This window comes from Macaca nemestrina, chromosome 6 (assembly GCF_043159975.1).
Source record: "Macaca nemestrina isolate mMacNem1 chromosome 6, mMacNem.hap1, whole genome shotgun sequence".
Lineage (NCBI taxonomy): Eukaryota > Metazoa > Chordata > Mammalia > Primates > Cercopithecidae > Macaca > Macaca nemestrina.
In genome coordinates this window covers 44,367,987-44,390,657 of record NC_092130.1, presented here as the reverse complement: position 1 = coordinate 44,390,657, position 22,671 = coordinate 44,367,987, and the positions used below count along the sequence as shown (strand labels likewise).

Here is a 22,671-nt window from a genome sequence, read left to right as displayed (position 1 = left end):
CCTGTGGCGAGAGAGGGAGGGAGGGAGTAAGGGCTGGCAGTGTGGGCGAGGGCTGGGAAAACTGTGAGCACGGGCACAGTGCAGAACAGGGTGGGTGCCCAGCGCAGCCGGGGGCGCGCGGGTTGGGAGGCGCCAGGCGGCCCGCCCTTCATGCACGGGCCGGCCCAGCTTCCCCGCCCCTGGCGTCCGCTCCCTCTCGCTCGCCGCTTACTTAACCTGGCCCGGGCTGCGGAGGCGCTCTCACTTCCCTGGAGCTGCCTGCTCGCCCGTCTGTCGTTAGCTCGCTCGGTGCGCGTCGTCCTGCTCCATGGCGCTCTTCGTGCAGCTGCTGGCCCTCGCGCTGGCTCTGGCCCTGGACCCCGCCGCGACCCTGGCGGGTCCCGCCAAGTCGCCCTACCAGCTGGTGCTGCAGCACAGCCGGCTCCGGGGCCGCCAGCACGGGTAAGCCGAGCCGCCCGGCCAGGGGCCGCGGAGGGTCAGGTCGTCGGGGCTCGGAGCGCACGCCGCTGGGGGCATTGAAGTGGGCTGGGGGCGCAGGGAACAAAGCCCGAACTAAAAGCCGGCAGCGTGGAGCGCTTGGACACCAGCCCCGCACGCGGTGGAAGGAGAGAGGGAGGGAGGTGCGGGACCATGGAGGGAAAGCGGTCGGCCGCCGCTTTGTAGAGGAAGTGAGTAGGGAAGCGGACCAGAGATCCTCAACTCAGGCCAAGAGCCTGAGACGGATAGCGCTTTCAGCTTCTGCTCCCAGCCACTGGAGAATGGGGGAAATGGCAACTCTTTGGCCATAATCACCGTGGGAAGGTGCCGAGGGCAAAGCTCACCCAGCAGTGCACCTATTCCAACCCAGCCAGGCCCCCGGCCAGCGACTCCAGACAAGAACCTAGGCCACACACGGTGGCAGCATCCAAGGTGCTCCTGGCTCCTCTGCACCTGGCCAGGCCCTGCGCTCAGATTCTGCTGGCACCTGACACTACTCTCTGGGCAGAGCAAGGGCAGTGTGGCACTTCTTGCCCTGCCTGATGAAGAGCAGGAGAATGCACTGGGCCCTCACACACACTGTTCAAATGGGGAAGCTGAGTCCCGAGTGGTTCCACTTTCCCACAGTCCTGAAGTGTGCGCTGGAACCAGGATTGGAGTCTGTCTTAAAGTATTAGCTGGGTTTGTAGATGTAGGACACTATCGTTGCAGGAATTCCTTTGAGACACTGAAGATGTGTTGACTTTAGGAGACAAACTCAAGCAGGTCTGATCTGATAGTGGCCCTAACACAGACCCAGGCAGAGGCAGGCAACATTTCTACATCAAAAACCAGGCCATACCTGCGTCGCACATACCCAGGTTTTGCTGCAGCTTGCAGCCTACCTGGTTGCACCAACTTCTTTTTCACAACTAGGTACAACTATATATGAGTAGAATCTCACAGTGACTCCTCAGAGGAGTCCCCAAATACCATCAGGGTCTGGCATTCACACCCACAAGCAATGCCCAGACCTCCAAGAGACTGGGCAGATCTGTACTCAAATCAAAATTTATTGGTGGGAGTGATAGAGTTGACTTCATAGGCCCTGACTGTCTTGGCTCCTTGCACTAGGAGTGCTCTTGGTACCGGTACAGGCTGCCCCTTGTAGGGCATAGTTGCCCTTGTTTCCTCTGCTTGTGGCTTTATAGTCTAGGCCTTTCAGGAGTTTGGGACTTTGGGGGAGAGGACCTGCTGGGAACACATCTGGCCACCCTGCAGAGTGAAATCAAACCAGGCCTGGCTGCAGCGTCAACACCCTCCTGGAAACAGGAGAACACTGGGGATATCCTGGGGTCTTTCTGGAAGTGGGAGAATCACCTTTGACTTGGGCAGTGTGCAGAATAGAGTGAGGGGGGATGTCAGAAAGATGAGAGGAATATGAGGCTCAACATCAAAATGCGAGCAACTGGCATTTTTATTGTCTCTGCCCACCTCTCCGTTGGTCTCTCTGCCTTTCCTGCCAATGAATTGTGTTATGTTAGGGTGCCTCAATCTGCTTTGGAGGTTTCTGTTTCTTCTGTATCTTCACCCTAAGTCAGGAGAAGATCCTTATAGCATGCCTTGCAACAATGTCACTTGTAAGGGCATCTCTCTGCACAGCCACAGTGAAGGATCCTCAAAGGTGTGGAGGGCTTTCCATCAAGAGCCATCTTTATAGCAAACATCTTTCCCTTCAGAGCCCAGAAGAGTGGTGACCAGCTGGAAAATAAAGTTTTTTTCTTAAATGCAGATGCTCCTGATTATGAGTTCCAGATATTAGATCAACTTCCCCACCATGCCCCTGCAGGCAAATCCTCTTGATTAGCTTCCTGCAGCATAGCTGGAAAGGCCTATTGTAATCTGTGATGGGCAGAGTAATCTAAGAAGTCACAGGAGCACCTCTCTCCCAGTAGAATCTGGATGCGCATGCACATGAACCATAGCACAATGGTTGCAGGCACAGTTGTATTTACTATGATCTAACTGTCCCTGTTAATGCCACAGGGCTGCCTGGCCTGGCACACATGGGTGTGGCACCTCGTGCAAATGGATAACGTTGGTCAAGCTCCAGCCTTTCATTCAAAGTGGAAACTGGTATAAAGGGAAGGAAAACTTTGCTATTTTAAGGAATTGTAGCGTGCTGCCTGATACGAAGGAAGAAGTAACAGCTGTGCCTTGCTTGTGCGCAGCACTTGATGGCCACTTTTGCTTTCGTCCTCACCACAACACAGTGAGATCTACTGTTCATGTTCCCATTTTACAGATGGTGAAACTGCAGCTTAGTGAGATAGGGTGTGACTTAGTTCAGAAACAGAATGCTGTTGGGAGAGTAATAACTATGATGTGGTCTCTTGACTCCCAGCTGTATCTGTGTTGCTATAGGGAAGGGGAAAAATAATACTGAAAGAGAAGTAAAAATACGATCACACTTCCAAACATCAACAACCAAAAACTGAACTGAATTTCCTGAAGCACTTGGTTTTCAAATCTAAGCTGAACATCAGTGCTGTTATTCTTGAGGCAGAAGGCCCAGAAGTGACTTGCTCATTTCAATTAAGCTTCAGCATAAATTTCCTATGTACACAGCCCACCCATACTCCTCGATGTGAGAAGGAGAGGGTCACAGCCGCCCCCAGCCTCTGCTGCTGCCACAAGGACAGCAGCAGTGGAAACACTCAGCAAAGGAATGTTGGAGCCACATCCACAAGAGACTTACTGAAGATTCGCCAAACGCCTACGGAAAGTTGCAGGGAATTCATCGACAGTAATTGTTTCCTGCTTGGTCAGATTGAAGAGCTTCTGGGATTCTATAACAATAAATAGGACCGGAGGCTGGATTATGGCCAGCAAGGACTCTTCAGGGGTTGTTCCAGGACTGTCTAACCTGTGAATCCTAGGCAGCAAACAGAAACCAGGTATTCAGAAATCGGGAGGATTTGGTCAGTCCCAGCTAGGACTAGGGAGGCACAGGCCTCTTCTGGCTGTGGTCCCTTCTCCAGCCTTCACTTCTCTTGCCCCCAGATCCTTACATGCATTCACTAATGCTCGTTGTCCCTCCTGGGCCCACTCACTTTCACATGTTGAACAAAAAACTGGCCAAGAGGTGATAGTTATATCACCGTAGAAGAGACAGGGCAGAGAAATGAAGGGGGTGAATGGACTCCCACCCAGAAGCCTGACTCTGAATATTTGAGAATTGTTTAAGTTCCTGCAGAGGAATCATGATGGGGACAGTAGGTATAGTTCTTACTGCAATATTGGTGTCTTCTTAAAAAATACGCCGCACATCAAGTGATGTCTGTGGATGGCATTTTTAAAGTAACAGGGAAATTGATGTTAAAGAAATACTTGACCCTTTGGGTGATATCTGAAGTTCTCTGAGCTAGGAGGTCTTGTAAAAGCCCTCAGTATTGTTTGTTTTCTTTGCTTTCGCTGACTTGTGATTCAGTCAGATGCATGCCTGCCTCAGGCTCAGGAACATCAACCCTCATCCTAACTGTGACCACCTACGTAGTCCTAGGGGCTCCTAATGAAGCTTTCACAGTCACCTGGCCTGAGCATGGTTTGGGTCAGGACTTGGTATATGTGAATAAGATACACAAAATCAAAATCCTATGGTTCTGGAAAGGCTTCTTAGCAGAACCCCCAGGCATTTACACTCTGCTTTTTCACAGGGTCCCTGAGGATTCTTTGGATCTGGGTAGTTTGGGGAGCAGTATTATCAACAAGTTCATTTCACGCTCCTTCTACACCCTGCTTGGATGCTAGGCCCCATCTAGAATGTGAACAACAGAACAAGGTAGAACACTTGCCCTCAAGGTTCTGTTGAGTGTTAGATGCAGAGAAGAGACACCCCCCACCTCCCTGCATCACTTATAGGAATTCTGTTTGGAACCCAACATCAAATAAGGACTGCATCCACTGCCAGAGGATGGAAAGCAGCATGTCATCTGGGACATTGGAGAAAGGCTGTCTGGGTGAAGTGAGACCTGAGCTGGTATCTAAGTAATGAGCAACTGATAGTTAAATGGGAGAGCATCCCCTATCCTATCAGGGTCCTGACAGCAACCAGCCATGCTTTAAGCCAGCTATAAAGCCTCTGGTTTATTGGATGGACAGTAACAACGGCTCGTCTTTGGGAGCCAAGCAGCTGGTTCAGGGATGCAGAGCGTGTCTGTGTGGAGAGCTGCCTGAGAGATGCTTTCGTTTACATTTATCAATTGCCCATGTCAAAGAAGGATACTTACATGAAGTTACATCAATGTATAAGACAGATTTTAACAATTTTTGCAGGGGAAGCTTTCATGGGGGTGCTGATGGGAATCTAGGTAAACAGAACCAAAGTCTACACCCAAGATATCTGCAGTACCAAGACTGAAATGACTGTCTCTCCTCTATCTCTAGAAAGTTCCAGTGACCCAAGGAGGCCAACATTGTGGGAGTCATTGAAGTGGGGTGGACGTGCTGATCATCTTCCTAACTCTGCTGCTTCTGTTTTCAGCCCCAATGTGTGCGCTGTGCAGAAGGTTATTGGCACCAATAAGAAGTACTTCACCAACTGCAAGCAGTGGTACCAAAGGAAAATCTGTGGCAAATCAACGTGAGTATTGGTAACCATCCAGGAGACCAAGTTGTATATATGCTGGCTGTGGTTCCCCGGGGCCTGGGCCAGCCTTCTAAAAGGTCAGGCTGCCTAAAAAGCCATGAAGATGCATGTGCGAACGTGTCTGGGACCTGCGTGCTGGGGAGTGGCATTTTTAGGAAGCTGGCCAATTTTGTTTTGCATTTTTAAGGCTGCTGACAAGACTTGGAGACATTTTTCAGGGCTGGTTTGGGTTTGCAAGAAACATGAAACACTGTGTGTGTGTGTGTGTGTGTGTGTGTGTGTGTGTGTGTGTGTGTCTGTGCGTCTGTGTGTTTTTCAATCCTCACAAAATAATACAGATATGCAGTGGACAAGCCACCAGCATGTGACTCTGGAAAAGAAAGCCCGTTGGTGAATTTGTACTAAAGAACACTACCTCTATCTTACAGTCCTAAGGTAACCACCCCAAAAAAACTTAGGGCGCTACATACGCACATTATGAGACAGCATAGCATATAGTATTTGCACAGACTTCCTGATTCAAACCCTGGCTCTACCTGGGCCAGTTGATTCATCTTTAGAACTCTCCATTGCTCTACCTGAAAAGTTAGTATAACAAAGGACCCGCCTTATGAAGTTGTTACAAGGATTGAATGAAATAATGTACATAAGAGACTGAATATGGTGCCTAGCACATGTCAGTGCTCAATAAATGCTAGCTACTATTATTATTATTACCCTAGAATTTGCAGATCTAGACCACACAAACAGAAGTAAGAGTGCCAACGGGGTGTGGACCAGCGTGGTTACAACAGGGCTTGTTGACGTCTGTATCAGCAAGGAGGGAGGCAGCTTTTACCCCACTGCCCAGCTCCCTGGTGGAATCAGGTACATTTTCTAACAATTCTGGGGAAACTTAATCTGTTTTGGCACTAACTGTCAACAGATCTCAAAGCTGGCTCTCTCCTACAGTTAGGAAGATGTGTGTGACAAATCTCCTGAGCCACTTGTGAGGGCCTGACCTTCCTCCTATCTCCATACATAATGGGACAATTAAGAGACTCTAAGCCACTATCTTGAGCACTTTCCAATGTTAGGGAGTTCTAAGTTTATTGTTGTGACATTGCTTTTGAGCAGACATCTCCTCCAATTTAATAGCCAACTGAAAGAAGAGATAATGCTCTTTCCTTAAACTGTACGTGGAAATAAATATCCCATTGTGTGACCCTGATCATATTAGGCAGCTAGCAATCCTAATATGAATTGAGGGAAGTTGGGATTCATGGCAGAGCTGGGGAGATACCAGCAGACCCCGGGACTGTCCAGGGCAGGTCCGTGGCAACTTGCTCCATGCCTGATCAAGAGCCCAGCCTGCAAGCTAACAGTTGAGTGAGCTAGGAGGACACACTGCCAAGATTCAGTGAACAGACACCCAGCAATATTCTTGCTGCTAAGAACAAAAGGAGACTATGCAAATTATATACCACCCCTTCTTCCATGATGCCTGACTTAAAAAATAAGAAAGAAGAAAACCTTTAGTGCTGATTGATTTTCTCCCATATGTGTATATTATCTACTCAGATTAACAATTAATTACTTAATTAAATGCAAAGCCAGGCCTCACCTAATTGCTTCTTGGAAGGTGACCAGAGCACTAGTGCCAAGCAAACAACTCTTCTATATCTCAAGAGCCCTGGGCTTCAGAGGACCATCTTTTTTGTTAGTTCAAGTTTCTCTGAAAATGGAGACCCATTTATGATGACAAGCTGGCTACAGGGTAGCATCTGCCACACTGTTTCGGGGGTGCCCCTGGGCTGGCATTTGCCCATCTAGTTAACAATAGCTTGATAACATTCTCCGGCAGTGTCCAGCCTGACAATACTGTCAGTGATGAGTCGCCTTGGCTCTTGTACCTGTATCTTTGTGTGCCAGGACAACGCACAAGGAGCAGAGCTGTGTGTTGCCACAATGTTCCTGATGAGCGGGTCATCCCCTCGGGGGCAGGTTTGGATATGATAATGTGATGATGTGGTGGTACAGCTCCCTCACCCAGTGAGCACAAGGGGAGTCCTCTGGGAAAAGGAAGACATGTCTGGATGAGGTGGGGAGATGGGGTTCAGAGTGGACTCAATCCCAGCTATTGGCCTAGTCTCACAAAGCCGGAAGGATATGACATTCACATTCAACTCTTGAACGTGGCCATTGCTTTGAGCAACTTCAAAAAGAGAAAATGAAGATAGAAGAATATTATTTGATATAAAACTTCTAGGACAAGAGAGACCCTTCCTGGAACATCACCTGCAGTATTAGGAAGGTGGAGCTGACCTGGAAAAGATCCAGAGAACTCAGAGAGAGGAAGAGGTGGAACCCGTCTCTGTTCTTGTAGAGAGCTGAGTAAGGAGAGTGGCTTGGCAGGGCTCCTGTGTACCTGAGACCAAGACCAGTGAGAAGGCTACTGTCTAACCACCATTTGGTCAGAATTCAGTGCTATGGGTAGTCAGGTGGGAAGGGGAGAGGGCTGTGCTGACTGGAGTTGATGGCATCCTGGGGAAAGCAGGTCCCTAGATGCCTTTAGTTGGGTGAGGACCAGACTGGAAAATGGGAGCACAGTAGTGGTTGGAGCAAAAAGGACTGTCTCAGCATGGGGTCCATAGGCAGTTGGAATTTTCTCAGCAAGACTCCAGAGAAGGAGACTGGAGCAGAAGTGTAGGTTGGGACGAAAAGGGCAGAAGTATCATGGGGGAGGAGGCAGCTCAGGTCATCAAGCGTCCCAAAACCAGAAGGAGAATTTCACCTTGGAAGCAGACAAGGGGTACCAGGCATACAGGGGAAGACTTTGTGGTAAGAGGTCACACAGAGACACAGGAGCCAATCTGGTGAGACAGGAGCCTGGAGCCACCTGCCTGCTTTTGTGAGGCCCTGAACTCCACTGCTATCATCAGGTGAAGCTCTGTTGCCTGCACACAAAAGCTTTTCTGCATTTACAGAGAGAGAAGGGCCTGAGTCTCTGGTGCAATGCGTCAAGCTGACATATGGACTTTATTACAGGAAGTGGTTACCAATGGGTCCCTATTTAGTGGCTTTTATTGTGAATTTTATTGTTTGGAAATTCACTTTAGCATTTATTTCAGATCCTAAAGAGCACTGGAGTGATACAATGGCTAATCAAACAAAGAGGACTGTGGAGGGCAGACAGTCAGCATCCCCCTCTGTGATTTCAGGCCCTGGTTTGATTAGTAGCCATAAAATTTTTTACATGTGGCACTTTGAGCAAAGGTGCAGGAAATTGTGGTCAGGAAGCCTGGCTGCCTCTCGACAGGCCTCCTTTGTGCTAGCCCCAGGGAGAGGAGGCCTATTTAACAGCCAAGTCCAAGTTGACATCATGGGGCTGGAATAGTCATAGCAGGAGCTCAGACATCATAAACGTGGCATAGGGAGGGCTGGTGGAGGAGCTAGTGGGTATGGGTGGCAGCTATTCATTCCAAAAGTCTTGAAATTGTTTCACGAGCAACACATTTCACAAGTGCAAAGCCTTTCTCTGGAGCCAAGACGAGCTGGCAGAGCACTCCTGTTTCTCTAGTAGCAAGTGTTGCTTTGCCCACGGGCAAAAATATTAGTACTTCTTCAGCACTCCATTAGTGCTCAGAGATTTAACTTTTAAAGAGATCAGCTGGTGCATGGTCGAGCTTTTCCATCAGCTGGCAGGGCTTTTTCAGTAGGTGTCTTTCTGGGCAGGGCACCAGGGACAGCTGATGTGAAGCCAAAGAAGAGCTGTCCTTTTCCTCCCTTATATCCCACAACCTTGGTCCCAAGAGGAAAAAAGAAAAAGATGGTGGGAAGCCATCCAAGCAGACCTCAGAGCCATACTAGCACCTCCTTTCCTGTTTCATATTTCTGGGCAGCCAACTGGGATCTCTTGAATAGTCTGCTCTGGGGGCACTGAGATTGGACATACACCACACAGCAGAGATCGACCAAACGCCTCTGTTGGGCGTGTTTCCTAAAGGTTCTGTCCCATTCTGCAAACTAGGAGGCTGACTAGCTGACAAGGAATTTTATTATGTTGGGTTTTTACATGAACCTATGTGCCACCTGGGGTAAGGCCCTGTGGTAGGTAGAAACATGACCTCCCAAAAGTGTCTACATCCTAATCTCCAATCCTGTAAATATATTTCCCTACTGGAAAAAGAGACTTTGTAGGTGTGATTAAGTTAAGGATCATAAGAGGGGGAGATAATCCAGGATTATTTGGTGAGTCTAATATAATCATCAGGGTACTTAAAAGAGGGAGGCAGGCTGGGCGTGTTGGCTCACGCCTGTAATCCCAGCACTTTGGGAGACTCAGGGGAGTGGGTCACGAGGTCAGGGATTTGAGACCAGCCTGACCAACATGGTGAAACCCCCCCTCTAATAAAAAAAAATACAAAAATTAGCCAGATGTGGTGGTGCACACCTGTAATCCCAGCTACTCAGGAGGCTGAGGCAGGAGAATTGCTTGAACCTAGGAGACGGAGGTTCTAGTGAGCTGAGATCGCACCACTGCACTCCAGCCTGGGCAACAGAGCAAGACTCTGCCTCAAAAAAAAAAAGAGGGAGACTGTGGGATCAGAGTCAGAGAAGACAATGTGATGATGAAAGCTGACGTTTGAGTGATGCAACCACTAGCCAAGGAATGCAGGCAGCTTCTAGAAGCTGGAAAAGATAAGCAATGGATTCTTCCCTACAGCCTCTGTAAGGAATGCAGCCTTTGATTTTAACCCCATGAGGCCTATTTCTGACTCTAGCCTCTAGAATTGTAAGACAATTTGTATGATCTTAAGCCACTAAGTTTGTGGTAATTTGTCACAGAAAGCAGTGGTAAGCCAACACAGGCCTTATTTGTTGAGTTATAGCTGCATTTTTCTTTATTTCAATGTATTTTTATTCATGGTCTCATGTAGGACATTGCTTTCAATGAAGTTATTAACATAGCTTCAACTTTAAAGTTTATACCTGGAGTTTCTTTAGAAGCTTCACAACTGACCACTTAGTAAACAGTAAGCATCTGTTAAGTGCTTCTCATATGTTAGTTCATTCAATTCTCACAATCACACTGTAAGATAAATATGATTATTAGCCTATTTACAGATGAGGAGACAGCTCAAAAGGCTTATGCAACCTGGTCAAAGTCATTCACTGGTAAGCTGAGGAGGTCTGTCTACTTCCCCTTTGCTGCCCCCAGGGGGTATCAAGCCTGGCAGTTAGTGTCAGTGACTTGGGAGGTGAACAAGAGAGCAGGCCTGTAGGACCTGGCTAAACTGCCCCAGGTCTCTCTCTACAGCCTCAAACCTATGGCTGTGGGTCCCAGAGACAAGGCCTCCTCAGGGTCAGAGAAGGATGCCTTTGGCTCAGAGTCATCAACCTCCAGGTTGCTCACCCCCTGCTGTAAAGGGGATCCCCAAGACTGCTTATCAGACAAGGAACTTGGGAAATGAGGAGACACAGTCAGCCTCCAGGAGCCCTGAAAATGCCCTCACATGCTGCACATAGATTACCACAAATCAAGTGCATCCACGTTCTGAAGACTCTGTCCTCATCACTAACCAGGCTGGCCCCGGCAAAAGCTGTAGTGGTTGAGGCCTTTGGTGGTAGACAGTAGGTTAAAGCAAGCCCTGATTTTCTATTGGGAGGCTTCAGAATCAGCTCAGCCATGCTTCCAAGACCAGGAGGGCAGAAAGCAAACCATCCCAGGCAAGCAGTCTATGGGCCATGTCAGATGTCTAGACGTCATGGGTCTGTGTTTGCTCTGTCATTCCTCTTGGAAACTATGATGCCCTGCATGGTTTACCTTCAGTCACAGGTGACTGGCCTACAGGGCCATTCCTTGCTCCAACGACTTCTCGAGTCTAGTTAATCCCCAGGCATTTACAGCCAGAGCAGCCGGCCAAATCCGTGAAGTGCAGTGGTTGTTTTAAATTATATTAACTTATTGGAAACCTATTTTAGGGAGAGAAATCTCAGTACTTCTCTCATGAATAAAAATGTTAGAGGGACTGGTGGAGAGCCTCCCAGACATCCCTACACATAGACTTTGGGTTGACATTCTCTTTGCACTCTCCTTTAAACTTTCTTCTAAATTAGGCACCTTCCCTAATTTAGGCACCTTCCCAGTACTGGTCTGTGACCTGTTAGGAACCAGGTCACACAGCAGGAGGCGAATGGTGGAAGCGAGCTTTACTGCCTGTGCTCTGCCTCCTGTCAGATCAGCAGTGGCATTAGACTCTCATAGGAGTCTGAACACTATTGTGAACTGTGCATGTGAGGGATCTAGCTTGTGCGTTCCTTATGAGAATCTAACGCCCGATGGTCTGAGATGGAAGAGTCTCATACCAAAACCACTCCTTCCACCTGCCACCATCTGGGGAAATATTGTCTTCCACGAAACTGATCCCTGGTGCCAGAAAGGTTGGGGACCACTGTCCTAGGGGATCTGCTTTTTCTGACCTGAGTTTTTTCTTTATTAGACTATGTCTGGCTGAGGAGAAGCCTGAAGCCGTTAATCAGAACAGCTTTGGTTGATGAGATTAGATTCAGAAACCAACAGATTGGTCTTTTCTATGCAGGGAAGCCTAGGAACTGGGGGGCTCCAACTGGGAAGCCCCCTATTGTTTCCATCCTTTCCTATGTTCATCCTGGAGGGATGGCATCGGACCCATGCCCCTGTGATTGCCCCCAGCCCATCCAACCACAGCATCTGTGTTCTCCCTGGGACCAGGGCCAGGTGGTATGGCACACTGACCTCAGTATAGGGAGAGTGGAAGAGGCCACTGTCAGCCCAGAAGATTTTGGTCAAAGTTTTCTGAAATCTTCTCAGCCTTCGATTCACAGCTGCTTTCTGCTGCCCTGGGGCCATGCAGAGCAGTTCAGAAAAGAGCTCGTTTGTTGGGGCAGTTGGAGGCAGGTGGACTGCCAGCTTTGACACCTTCTCAACCCACAGGCTGCTGCACCGGGGCTGAAGGCGTTGCTAACCCCTGTACACCTAGAGAGTGGCAGAGATGCCAGACTGGCCAGCAGGAAGGCAAGAGGATTGAGAGAGAGCTTCCTGGCAGAAAGCCACACTCGGTTAACCAGGAAAAAGCCCTTGGCGCAGGAAGACAGTGGCCTGAGAGACTGAGCCTTGGTTGTGGGGCGTGTGCTGCATAAGTCATCCATGTGTGACAGTAGAGTGTAGTCCAGCCACTGTGGGACACGGGTGCTGAAAGCCCACATGGAGAGGAACAGTGAGTGCTGACAAGGGCTAGCCTTGATCACTTTGGAGACACCCCCTGTGTCTTCTAGATGTCAGACTTTCCAAATCTGTCTGCTGTCCCCCAAACACGTGCATTTTCAAGAGCAGTGGAAAAAGGATTGGACTTGATGGAATGCAACAAGAGTCCTAGGTCTATTACTAACTACCTATGACCTGAAGAAACTCCTTCACCCCTCAGAGCCCTTACAGCTTTCTTTCTGATTCTATCCTGAGTTATTCTACTCCAAGCTGAGACTTTTCTGCTTAGATCTATCCCTTCCTCCTAAACCCCCAACTTCCATTTCTCCTGGTGTCATTCTTTACACACCCTTGAACATACACACACACCTAGCCACAGGAACCAAAGAGTTAATATTTGAGGAGTTGGTTTTCTTTTGTCCTCAATGAAATCCTGGTGAGGCCACTTGAGCTGTTCAGCTCCCTTGTGTTTTTTTGGGGATGGAACTCAGAAGCCAACAGTATGGAAAAAGAGTCTTTGGCCAGCTTGCCCAGGGGCTCCATGCCATACAGAGTACTGCACCCATGTGCTCAGGGCGCCCTGACATGAGGACTTTGAGGATAACACTATTCCTCAACTCTGCTTCAGCAACTCCATGGATTTTCACACAGACACTTTTGGAAAGAAACTAAGTTTTGGGGAACTTGACCTAATCCCACATCCCAGCCCCAGTAATACAGCCCTGGAATTTATCACAGAAAGCCTAGAATCCCATGCATACGCATCCCTAGTCCTATGGGTTCAAGGCTTGGAGCTCTCCCTGGATTTAGCTGGGAAAAGTTGGCAGACAGTGTCCTTTGGAAGAGTTCTTCTCTCTCTTCCAGAAATATTGACTAGAATTGTGAGTGTGAGATTGCAAGTAACTTTTGAAATCATCTAGTTTAACTTCACCCCATTTCATAGACCAAGAAACTGAGACCAGAGAGAGAAATGGACTTTCAAGTTCACCCTGCTAGTTACTGATGGATCACAAGCCAAATCTCCTGATTCTGGCACTGTTTCTGTTACGCCACACCGCCTTTGAAAGTGTGTCAATCAAATCTTACTTTAGTTGCAGAGGATGACTTTAGTTTCTGAAGAGAAAATTGTGAGTCAGTCAAGATCAGTCCCAAGACAATAGCCTGTTTAGCCCTTATAAGTTCAGGGATGAAATCTTAGAAAGAAACAGGATGGAAGGAGGACTGGAGAAAAAAGCAAAAGAGGAAGGAAGGAGGAGGAAGCAAACAGGAAAAAAAAAAAAAAAAAGAATGTGCGTAGCTTGTCACTCCTCAGTCATTTCCTGGGGGCCCATTTCTAGCAAAGTGACAGCTGCAACTCCCTGGCCACCTGAGCATCTTAGCTGATCTGTCTCTGAAACACCCCCTGGATAACAGATGAATCAGCCTTCATCTTCGCTTAACTAAGTCTTCCCTGAGACGACTCCATTTAAAAATGAACAAGAGCAGGCTGTCCTGGGCACACTGAGAGCACCTTCCAGAGGCCCCTCCAGAGCCCTAAAGCCTGTATTTCTTCCCAGTCGGCCTGTTTCTTTTCTGGTGATGTCATTAAACGTCCTGTGAGAGTCCCACAGTGAGCATTTCTGTGGTAAAACCCGCTGCAATTAAAGTCTGAGTCCTTTCCTGTCTCAAAGGGCATATCCATGTAGGAGAAAGGAAAGGGAAGGACTGGCTGTTTGCTTTTGGTTCCAAGCCTGTTGAGTAGAGGTCGTGCTCACTCTGCCGGTACAGGGTAGCCTTCAGCAGAACCTGGGGATTTGGTTTTAAGCAAGTCTTTCTTAGGTGTGGGCTTTCAGAATGCTTCCTTCCTTGCAATATTATTTGAAATTCTCAGTGTTTTAGGCATCCCCAGAATATTGGTTCGTTAAAGCTGTGTATTTCAGATCTCCAGACAGTAGTCAATGTTTGTATATTTTCAATTTCAAACCAGGAAAAAAGTTCTTATTGATTAATTTTTTTATTTAAAAATAAAAAGTAAGTATCTTCATAAGAGGAGCTTTGCTTTAATTTTAAAGTTTAAAATTTGATTGTGAAGACAGAGAAAAACTTGATGATTGTATATATGCTCCCCTCTTTGGTTATTTGATCAGAGAACTAGAAAATCATGAGAGATTTAATGACCACTGCCTGATACACATATGTGTTTTACAGATGAGGAAACTGAGAGCCAGAGAGATGATGAAATTGGCTGGGGATGTCCCAGCTGGTCGGTGACAGTCTCAGAGCCAGAGCTGGTGCAGGCCCCTTTCTGTTCCTTTCTGTTCCCTTTCAGGAACACTCACCATCGGATTTTTCCTGTGAATAATGTTGAGATAAAATCCTTGGTGCGTTATGTTTTCTAGTCACAACATTGACTAGGCTGCCAGAGTCCTGTGTTCTCCCAGTTGGTTGGCTGTAGGTATTGGCAGCCACCAGGAACATTCTACAGAGCAGAGGAGGCGTGAGACTCTCCTTGCTCAGGAAAGGCAGACCTATGACTAAGCAAATGACTCCTAAGAGGAATGTGTTTCACCTACCATTCCTCTTCCTTAGCTGTGGAGGTGACTTTGTGGAGAGGGGCCCGATGACCTATGAGGAACAGTGAAGCCCTGCCTAACACAATGTATGATTGTCTTGTTACAGAGTCATCAGCTATGAGTGCTGTCCTGGATATGAAAAGGTCCCTGGGGAGAAGGGCTGTCCAGCAGGTGAATGAATCCGCCGGGCCTCGCCTGTTGGTGTGGGTGGAGGGGAATGGTGGGAGAGAGGAGTCCCCACATAAAAGGCAGCAGAGTGTGAATGGGGGCGGTGGCACAAGGACGTGGCATTCTCCCCACGTGCCCATTGGCCCCAGGCTCTATGCACGGGGCTAAGGATGGAAGCTGGAAACAGTGCATTTCCTGAGCTGCTCCTTCTGGCCTCCTTACCACACTGGTGGAGCAGACTCCAACTGTGGCCTGTCCATGCCCTTCCCGGTAGGCACAGGCTCAGGCTCAGGCTCAGGCTCTTGGCCTCTGCTTCTGGCTAGGAGTGATTCTAAACACATCCAGCAGGGTGGGCCTGATAGGCCATCAGTTTCTCATCAGCCCTGCTAGATAGCAGATGGGATGTGGAAGGAGGGGATCTCTGGCGGGCTGGCAACTCCAAGCCATCCCCATCTCCCTGTGTCTAAACTTGGCCCTTTGGAGTTCAGCAGGGAAAACAGCTACAGGACAGGCGGGCTCATCCAGAGTCAGCAGAGAGTCCCACAAATGGTTGCATTGGGCGAAAGACAGCATGGCACCTGTGAATTTTATTAGAGCCTTTCTTTTAGTGCCACACACAAGTGATTGTACACGGGAGTTAGTATTTTGTTTTAATTTTGAAATAGAGTCATCTCTTGGTATCTGCGGGGGATTGATTATAGGACCCATTCTAGGATGCCATATCCTCAGATGTTCAAGTCCCTGATATAAAGTGGTATAGTATTTGCATGTAATCTATGCATATTCTTCCATATACTTTAAATCATCTCAAGATTACTTATAATACCAAATATAATGTAAACCCTACGTAAGTAGTTGTTATATCCTCTTTTAAATTCTTGTGTTATTTTTATTGTATTTTATAAAATATTTTTGGTCCATGTTTAGTTGAATCTGTGGGTGAAGAACCCACAGGTATGAAGGGCCAACTATATTGGCTATTTTTTTTAGTTAAGAATGTGAGACTGAAGACTGGCGCAGTGGCTCATGCCTTTGATTCCAGCAGTTTGGGAGGCCGAGGGAAGAGGATCACCTGAGCCAAGGATTTGAGACCAGCAGCCTGGGCAACATAATGAGACCTTGTCTCTTAAAGATCATGAGACTGGGCTGGGCGCAATGGCTCATGCCTGTAATCCCAGCACTTTGGGAGGCCAAGGCAGGCAGATCAACTGAGGTCAGGAGTTTGAGACCAGCCTGGCTAACATAGTGAAACCCCGTCTCTACTAAAAACACAAAAAAATTAGCTGGGTATGGTGGTGGGTGCCTATAATCCCAGCTACTTGAGAGGCTGAGGCAGAAGAATCGCTTGTACCCAGGAGGCAGAGGTTGCAGTGAGCTGAGATAGGATCATTGCACTCCAGCCTGGGCAAGAAGAGTGAAACTCCATCTCAAAAATCAATCAATCAATCAATCAATCAATCAGTCGTGGGACTGAGACATAACAGGAAGGAGGGCAATTTGGTTGGTGCCAAGGTCCCTGGAGTATGTGATGGGAGAGGTTGGTGTGGGTGGGGCCATGGAGGTACTGAGTCAAGTTGAGGGACAGGTGGGGAAATGGGATAGGAAAAGAAGATTGACCTTAGAAGGGGAGCTCAACTCTGAACCCTAATTTCAGACCCTTCAGAATGAATATTAAGATTTTGGTCTAAGAAACAAAAAAACAAATGAACATGAAACTCATTTTGGTCTTATAAGATCTGAGAAACCCCTTCAAGCTACTTTAAGAAATAACATTTCATTACCTGCAAATACACACAGTAATTTGGAGATTTATGATAGTCTCTCATTCTAACAGAAGCCATTAGGGAACCAGTTTCAATAAGCAGGTAAATCTGTAAGACTAGTTTGTAGTTAGGATATCTGTTTTCAATGTACATTCCTGCCTCTGTTATCTAAATGTCTGGGAACAAGAGCTTTGCTCTGCTGTGTTTATATTAAAAATCACCAATTAGTTGAGTTCATGTAGCGAGGCATTTGACTTACTGAGTTGTTTTAAGAAGACCGTAACAAGCCTTCAGCCCCCCAGAAACAGCCTGTCTCTGGGCTTTCCCACAGGCCTCCTCGTCCTCTCCACCTGCAGATGTACTGTGCTCTCTAGCAGAGAAGGGAGGGTCTGGTTGGGTTGGACCCCCGGAGGCCATCCCTCATTCTGTCTTCTGCTCCTGCAGCCCTACCACTCTCAAACCTTTACGAGACCCTGGGAGTCGTTGGATCCACCACCACTCAGCTGTACACGGACCGCACGGAGAAGCTGAGGCCTGAGATGGAGGGGCCCGGCAGCTTCACCATCTTCGCCCCTAGCAACGAGGCCTGGGCCTCCTTGCCAGCTGTGAGATGACCTCCATCTGCCCAGGGGACTCTTATGGGGAACTGCCTTACTTCCCCGAGGGGTGGGCATGATGAATGGGAGTCTGCAGTCATTTCCTACTGTTTCGGGAAGCTATTTCCTTAACCCCTTAGAAAAGGCTATGGAACTTGAGCTAAAATATGTCTTACCAGGTTGCGTCTAATGCCCCCCTGTGCCCACTGGGCAGAAAGACTTGGGTGCTTCCTGAGGAGGGATCCTTGGCAGAAGAGAGGCCTGGGCTCACGGGGGCTGAGAACATGTTTCCCAGAGTTGCAGGGACCCATCTCTTGAACATAGAGTCTGCAGCCCCTAACTGACACCCTGTCCTTCCTCCTAGGAAGTGCTGGACTCCCTGGTCAGCAATGTCAACATTGAGCTGCTCAATGCCCTCCGCTACCATATGGTGGGCAGGCGAGTCCTGACTGATGAGCTGAAACACGGCATGACCCTCACCTCCATGTACCAGAATTCCGACATCCAGATCCATCACTATCCTAATGGGGTAGGGGATCCCCAGCCATACTACATGGCCCTTGGTCCACAAGGAACCCACTTCGGTTCCATGGGTGGGCTGGTTTCTGGGGTTTAAGCTGTAGACAACCCTCCCCTTTGTGCCTGCTTCTCCTTGGGCCCTCTATTCCACAGCTTGTAAAACCCACATTCTGCTACTGTGTTTGAAAACACTGTTTTCTGCTTCTGGGGCTTTGGGACTATGCCTGTGTTGTGTTGACTGCTCATCCTTGCTGCCTCTCTGGGCAGATTGTAACTGTGAACTGCGCCCGGCTGCTGAAAGCCGACCACCATGCAACCAACGGGGTGGTGCACCTCATCGATAAGGTCATCTCCACCGTCACCAACAACATCCAGCAGATCATTGAGATCGAGGACACCTTTGAGACACTTCGGGTAAGGGACTGCTCTGCATGGAGGCCTAGGCTTGGGACACATTGCCTCCCAAGAGGGGCCTAGCAGGAACTCTTCTGCAGGAGGGGTAGAGGATGGCTCCTGTAGGGGAACATAGAGCAGGTTCCCCTGAATGCCCTCGAACATGGAGAATCCATTGACCAGACGTTCAGCTTGACCTAACCTGTGAAATTCCCCATCTGTCTTCTTTATAAAGTGTTCCTTTCCTTGCCTCCCCTGGAAATGTCAGTGGTGTGTGGCTGCAGCAGCACAGGGTCCTCTGAGCCCTGGACCTGCACTGTAGCTTCCAGAGGTGGCAGTTCCCACATGGGGGACTAGAATAAATGGCCTATCAGGCTGTGTGTGCTGTGGGATCACATGTCCCCACCCTAGGACTCTGGTTCCAATCATACCCGTGTTCTCTTGGAGCCCGGAACAGCAGAGAGGCCACCAATGTGGACACAGAAGTCAAGGGTCTGATTTCCAGCCTGGCTTCTGACTGCTCTGGGGCCACGAGAATACGGTTCCTTCCCCCATGCCCAGCCGGCATTTGTCTTACAACTGGAGGGGAAGGCATGTTCCTCTTGGCAAGGGCTGCTCAGGAGGAAGTGGAGGCAGGCTGCCCTGTCAGGGTTTTTGCCTTGATTCAAGGAGAACTTCCTAACCACAAAGGATACAAGTGGGAGTGGGGTGGTCCCTCCCTAGAGATCTCCAACACAGAGAGACAAACACACTGGGGCCGGCTGGCACTAATGGGCCTCGCAGGCGCGGGTGGCTGTTAGCTGGGAGCCTGGGTCTCTAAGCTCCTCTCCCATGCTTTTCTTCTGGGTTGCTTGAAGGGCAGGGATCTGCAAGAAAATGATGTTCCCACATAGTTGGCAGCACATGAACAGCAATCGATCCCTTTGTGTCCCCTCCTCTTACTATTTAGATTTGGTAAATATTTCTTCCTTCCCTCTTCTGACCCTCCATTGTGCCCATCTTCCCTTCTTATAACACATACTTATTAGGTACCTGCTACTTCCCAGGTGGGTCTATGTTCCAGGAGTATAGAGGTGAACAAGGCAGGCAAAGTTCTATTCTCAGTGGAGCTAGTATTCTATCTGGAGAGAGACAACAAACAAATCAACAAGGTAGCCATGGGCTGTGATAATTTTTGTCAAGTGGGCAGGTAAATAGGGAGTGACAGTAGTGCAGGGAGGATTGGAAAGTCAGGGAGGTCTCTCTGGAAGAGGTGACTTTTGATCTGCAGTCTAAAGGATGAGAATGGGTCCATTATACAAAATGCTGGGGCAAGAGCACACCCAGTGAAGGCTCAGGGCAGGAAGGGCAAGGGGGAGGCCAGTGGGTCAGGTCACATGTGAAGGGCATACAACGGGCAAAGGCAAGGCCAGCGTGGCCAGGCCTGATCCTCCAGGACTTGCAGACCTGGGAAAGAGTCCGTCTCCATCCTGGGAGCAGCAGGAAAGCACTCAGGCCTTTAGAAGATCCTTCTGGCAGCTGTGTAGAGAATGGGTGGTGTGATCCTTCCATGCATGGGCTCATGTATGTGATTACCAATAACTGTTGAGTGACAGTGTGAGGAGGGCTGCAAGCCATGAGTGTAGGCACAGCAGACAGACACACCTTTGTCTGGCTGTGGGATGAGGTGGGAAGTGTGCCAAGTTGACCTCCCAAAGAAATGATATTTTAGTGGAAGAAGGAATACAATCAGAGAAGCAAAGAAAGAGGGAAGAGCAGAGGGGGCAGCAGGGGCAAAGACTTGGGGGCAGGAAGAGGAAAGACAGGTTAAGGACATGAAAGATGACCAGGCTGGCTGGAGCTCAGGCCCAGCAAGGCCCCCGGGGGTCATTGATGAGCTTGGGTTTGGCTTCTGTTTTCATCTTGGGCTTCTGCAAAAGCCTTGAGCTCTTGCGAGGAACCAACGAAGCTGTGTGTGCATCTTCTGTGGGGAATGCCAGAGTCTTCACGGAGTACTCCATCTTCTGTCCTCCCCGTAGGCTGCTGTGGCTGCATCAGGGCTCAACACGATGCTTGAAGGTAATGGCCAGTACACGCTCTTGGCCCCAACCAATGAGGCCTTCGAGAAGATCCCTAGTGAGACTTTGAACCGTATCCTGGGTGACCCAGAAGCCCTGAGAGGTGAGCATCCTTTGGCTCCTGCTGCTGCCTCATTTATGCAGCTAGACTGAGCCCAGCACCTGCTCTAGTCCAAGATGGACATGCCACCTGCCATGAGGTGACCCTCAGGATGTCCACTGCAGCCATGGGCTGGGGTCATCGTATCCTGTTGCTTCAGCTAACTGTGTCTCTGCAGCAGCCACGCTGCTCTGAGGGCTGAGTACAGAATCCAGCAGCTTTTGTCTGGGGACAGCTGGACTGAAGAGAGACATAGCTAGAGACCCATAGCTGGCCCTGGCCAGAAACAGGGAGAGTGAAAGGATCGAATGGCCAAGGCCAGAGCAAGGCTAACAGGTAGAGCAACAGCTTACAGGTGTGGAGGTGACAGATACTGGCACCCTTGAAATGAATTCCTCACGCCGACTCTTCACCATTCCTCTCTGTGGCTAAGGGCCTTATGGATAAACCAAAATTACAGTTAAAAACCCGTTATAGGCCAGGCACAGTGACTCACGCCTTTAATCCCAGCACTTTGGGAGGACAAGGCGGGCGGATCATCTGAGGTCTTGAATTTGAGACCAGCCTGGCCAACATGGCAAAACCCTATCTATATTAAAAATACAAAACTTAGCTAGGCGTGGTGGTGGGTGCCTGTAATCCCAGCTACTCAGGAGGCTGAGGCAGAAGAATCACTTGAACCCAGGAGGTGGAGCTTGCAGTGAGCCGTGTTCACACCATTGCTCTCCAGCCTGGGTGACAGAGCAACATTCCATCTCAAAACAACAACAACAACAACAAGAAAAACAAAACAAAAAACAGTCATAGTCAACTTTTGACTCTCCAGTTCAGATTTCATCATGCCCTCCTCAATGAGCCGCTAAGTGAGGCAATGCCTTGATTATTGCTGCAGGAGAGGGAAGGAGCTAACGTGTTTTCACATGTTTTCCTTTTGGAGATGAGAAAGGAGGACTCTGCCTTCCCCCACCCTGCCCCTTTCTACTCCAGGACCTCTGAAAGGCCATGAGCACAAAGCTGCTGCCTGAGTCCCCTGAAACGCAGGGTATGCCCCACGTATCTGGTGCACCCCATCACACTTTTCCTCTCAAACATATTCCAGGATCACTTCATTTCTTTTGAATCTATTTAAACCCACCTTGTCAATGTGCTGTATAAAATGTCTAATGCATTTCAGACACGCTATACATTTAAAGTGCTCTCCTTCTATCTGTGCAGGGATGGGAAAGGGTATATTTCTGAAAGCACAGATGGGAAGACAGGATTTGTTCTGTGTCCAGATTATTATGGTACCTCTATGTGCCTGGCCAGCACTGGGGACAGAGGCCATGAAAATGAATACAACACAGCCTTTGCCTCCAAGGAACTTAAGACCCAGTAGAAACGGCAGGCTTTAAAAGAGGTTGCTGGCATCTGATTTGGTGACTGCAATGACAGAGATACTCACAGCACAAAATGGGGAATGAGGGCAGGCATTAGAACACACACAGCCTCAAGGGGCCCAAAGGCTTTTAGAACTGTATTCCCTATTAAAACATGGTTTTTACAGAGCAGACTTTTTGCTTTGGAGACCTCAGAACTCCTTACTATAGGCCGGGCATGCTTATAATCCCAGCACTTTGGGAAGCCAAGATGGGCAAATCACTTGAGGCCAAGAGTTCAAGACCAGCCTGACCAACATGGTGAAATCCCGTCTCTACTAAAAATACAAAAATTAGCTGGGTGTGGTGGCAGGCGCTTGTAGTCCCAGCTACTCAGGAGGCTGAGGTAGGAGAATCACTTGAACCTGGGAGGCAGAAGTTGCAATAAGCCCAGATCGTGCCACTACTCCAGCCTGGGCAGCAAAGCTAGACTCTCTCAAAAGAAAAAAAAAAAAGAACTCCTTATTATAAATTATAAGAAAAAAAAGCCCCTACTTCCTCCCTTTTGCAAATCTGCCTTTTCCTAATCAATAACTGGCTGGTTCAGAGTGAGGACACTCTGTTTGGTGCCGTGGCTGCAGACTGGAAGGAAGAGGTCCTTGCCCCACACCCAACAGTCTCCTGCTGTTACCAGCAGGTTGGCAGGCAGGCAGGCAGGCGAGAAGCAGCCAGGGCTAGTGGTATGTCCTGTTTGAAGACTGGTTTCCAGCCCTGGCCCTGCTCACCCTCCAAGTGGCCCTGGCAGGTTCCTCTACCACACCCCGGATTTCACCTTC

The 22,671-nt window shown here is 48.8% G+C and overlaps 1 protein-coding gene across 3 annotated transcripts in view; it reads left to right on the top strand.

Annotated features, from left to right (window-relative positions):
• Positions 1 to 238: 238 nt before the first annotated feature.
• LOC105467110 (transforming growth factor beta induced) overlaps positions 239 to 22,671 on the top strand; it is a 34,080-nt gene continuing 11,647 nt past the window's right edge. The window contains exons 1-7 of one of the 3 annotated variants that reach the window (XM_011716497.3): positions 239 to 441; positions 5,000 to 5,098; positions 14,988 to 15,052; positions 17,257 to 17,417; positions 17,773 to 17,937; positions 18,195 to 18,341; positions 20,339 to 20,480. In XM_011716497.3, the coding sequence (XP_011714799.1) occupies positions 308 to 441; positions 5,000 to 5,098; positions 14,988 to 15,052; positions 17,257 to 17,417; positions 17,773 to 17,937; positions 18,195 to 18,341; positions 20,339 to 20,480 (913 nt within the window). In that variant the 5' untranslated portion in view covers positions 239 to 307. Of the gene's footprint in view, positions 442 to 4,319; positions 4,504 to 4,999; positions 5,099 to 14,987; positions 15,053 to 17,256; positions 17,418 to 17,772; positions 17,938 to 18,194; positions 18,342 to 20,338; positions 20,481 to 22,671 lie in introns of those variants that run through there. The other 2 variants (XM_024788290.2, XM_011716498.3) reach the window with 2 other exon arrangements.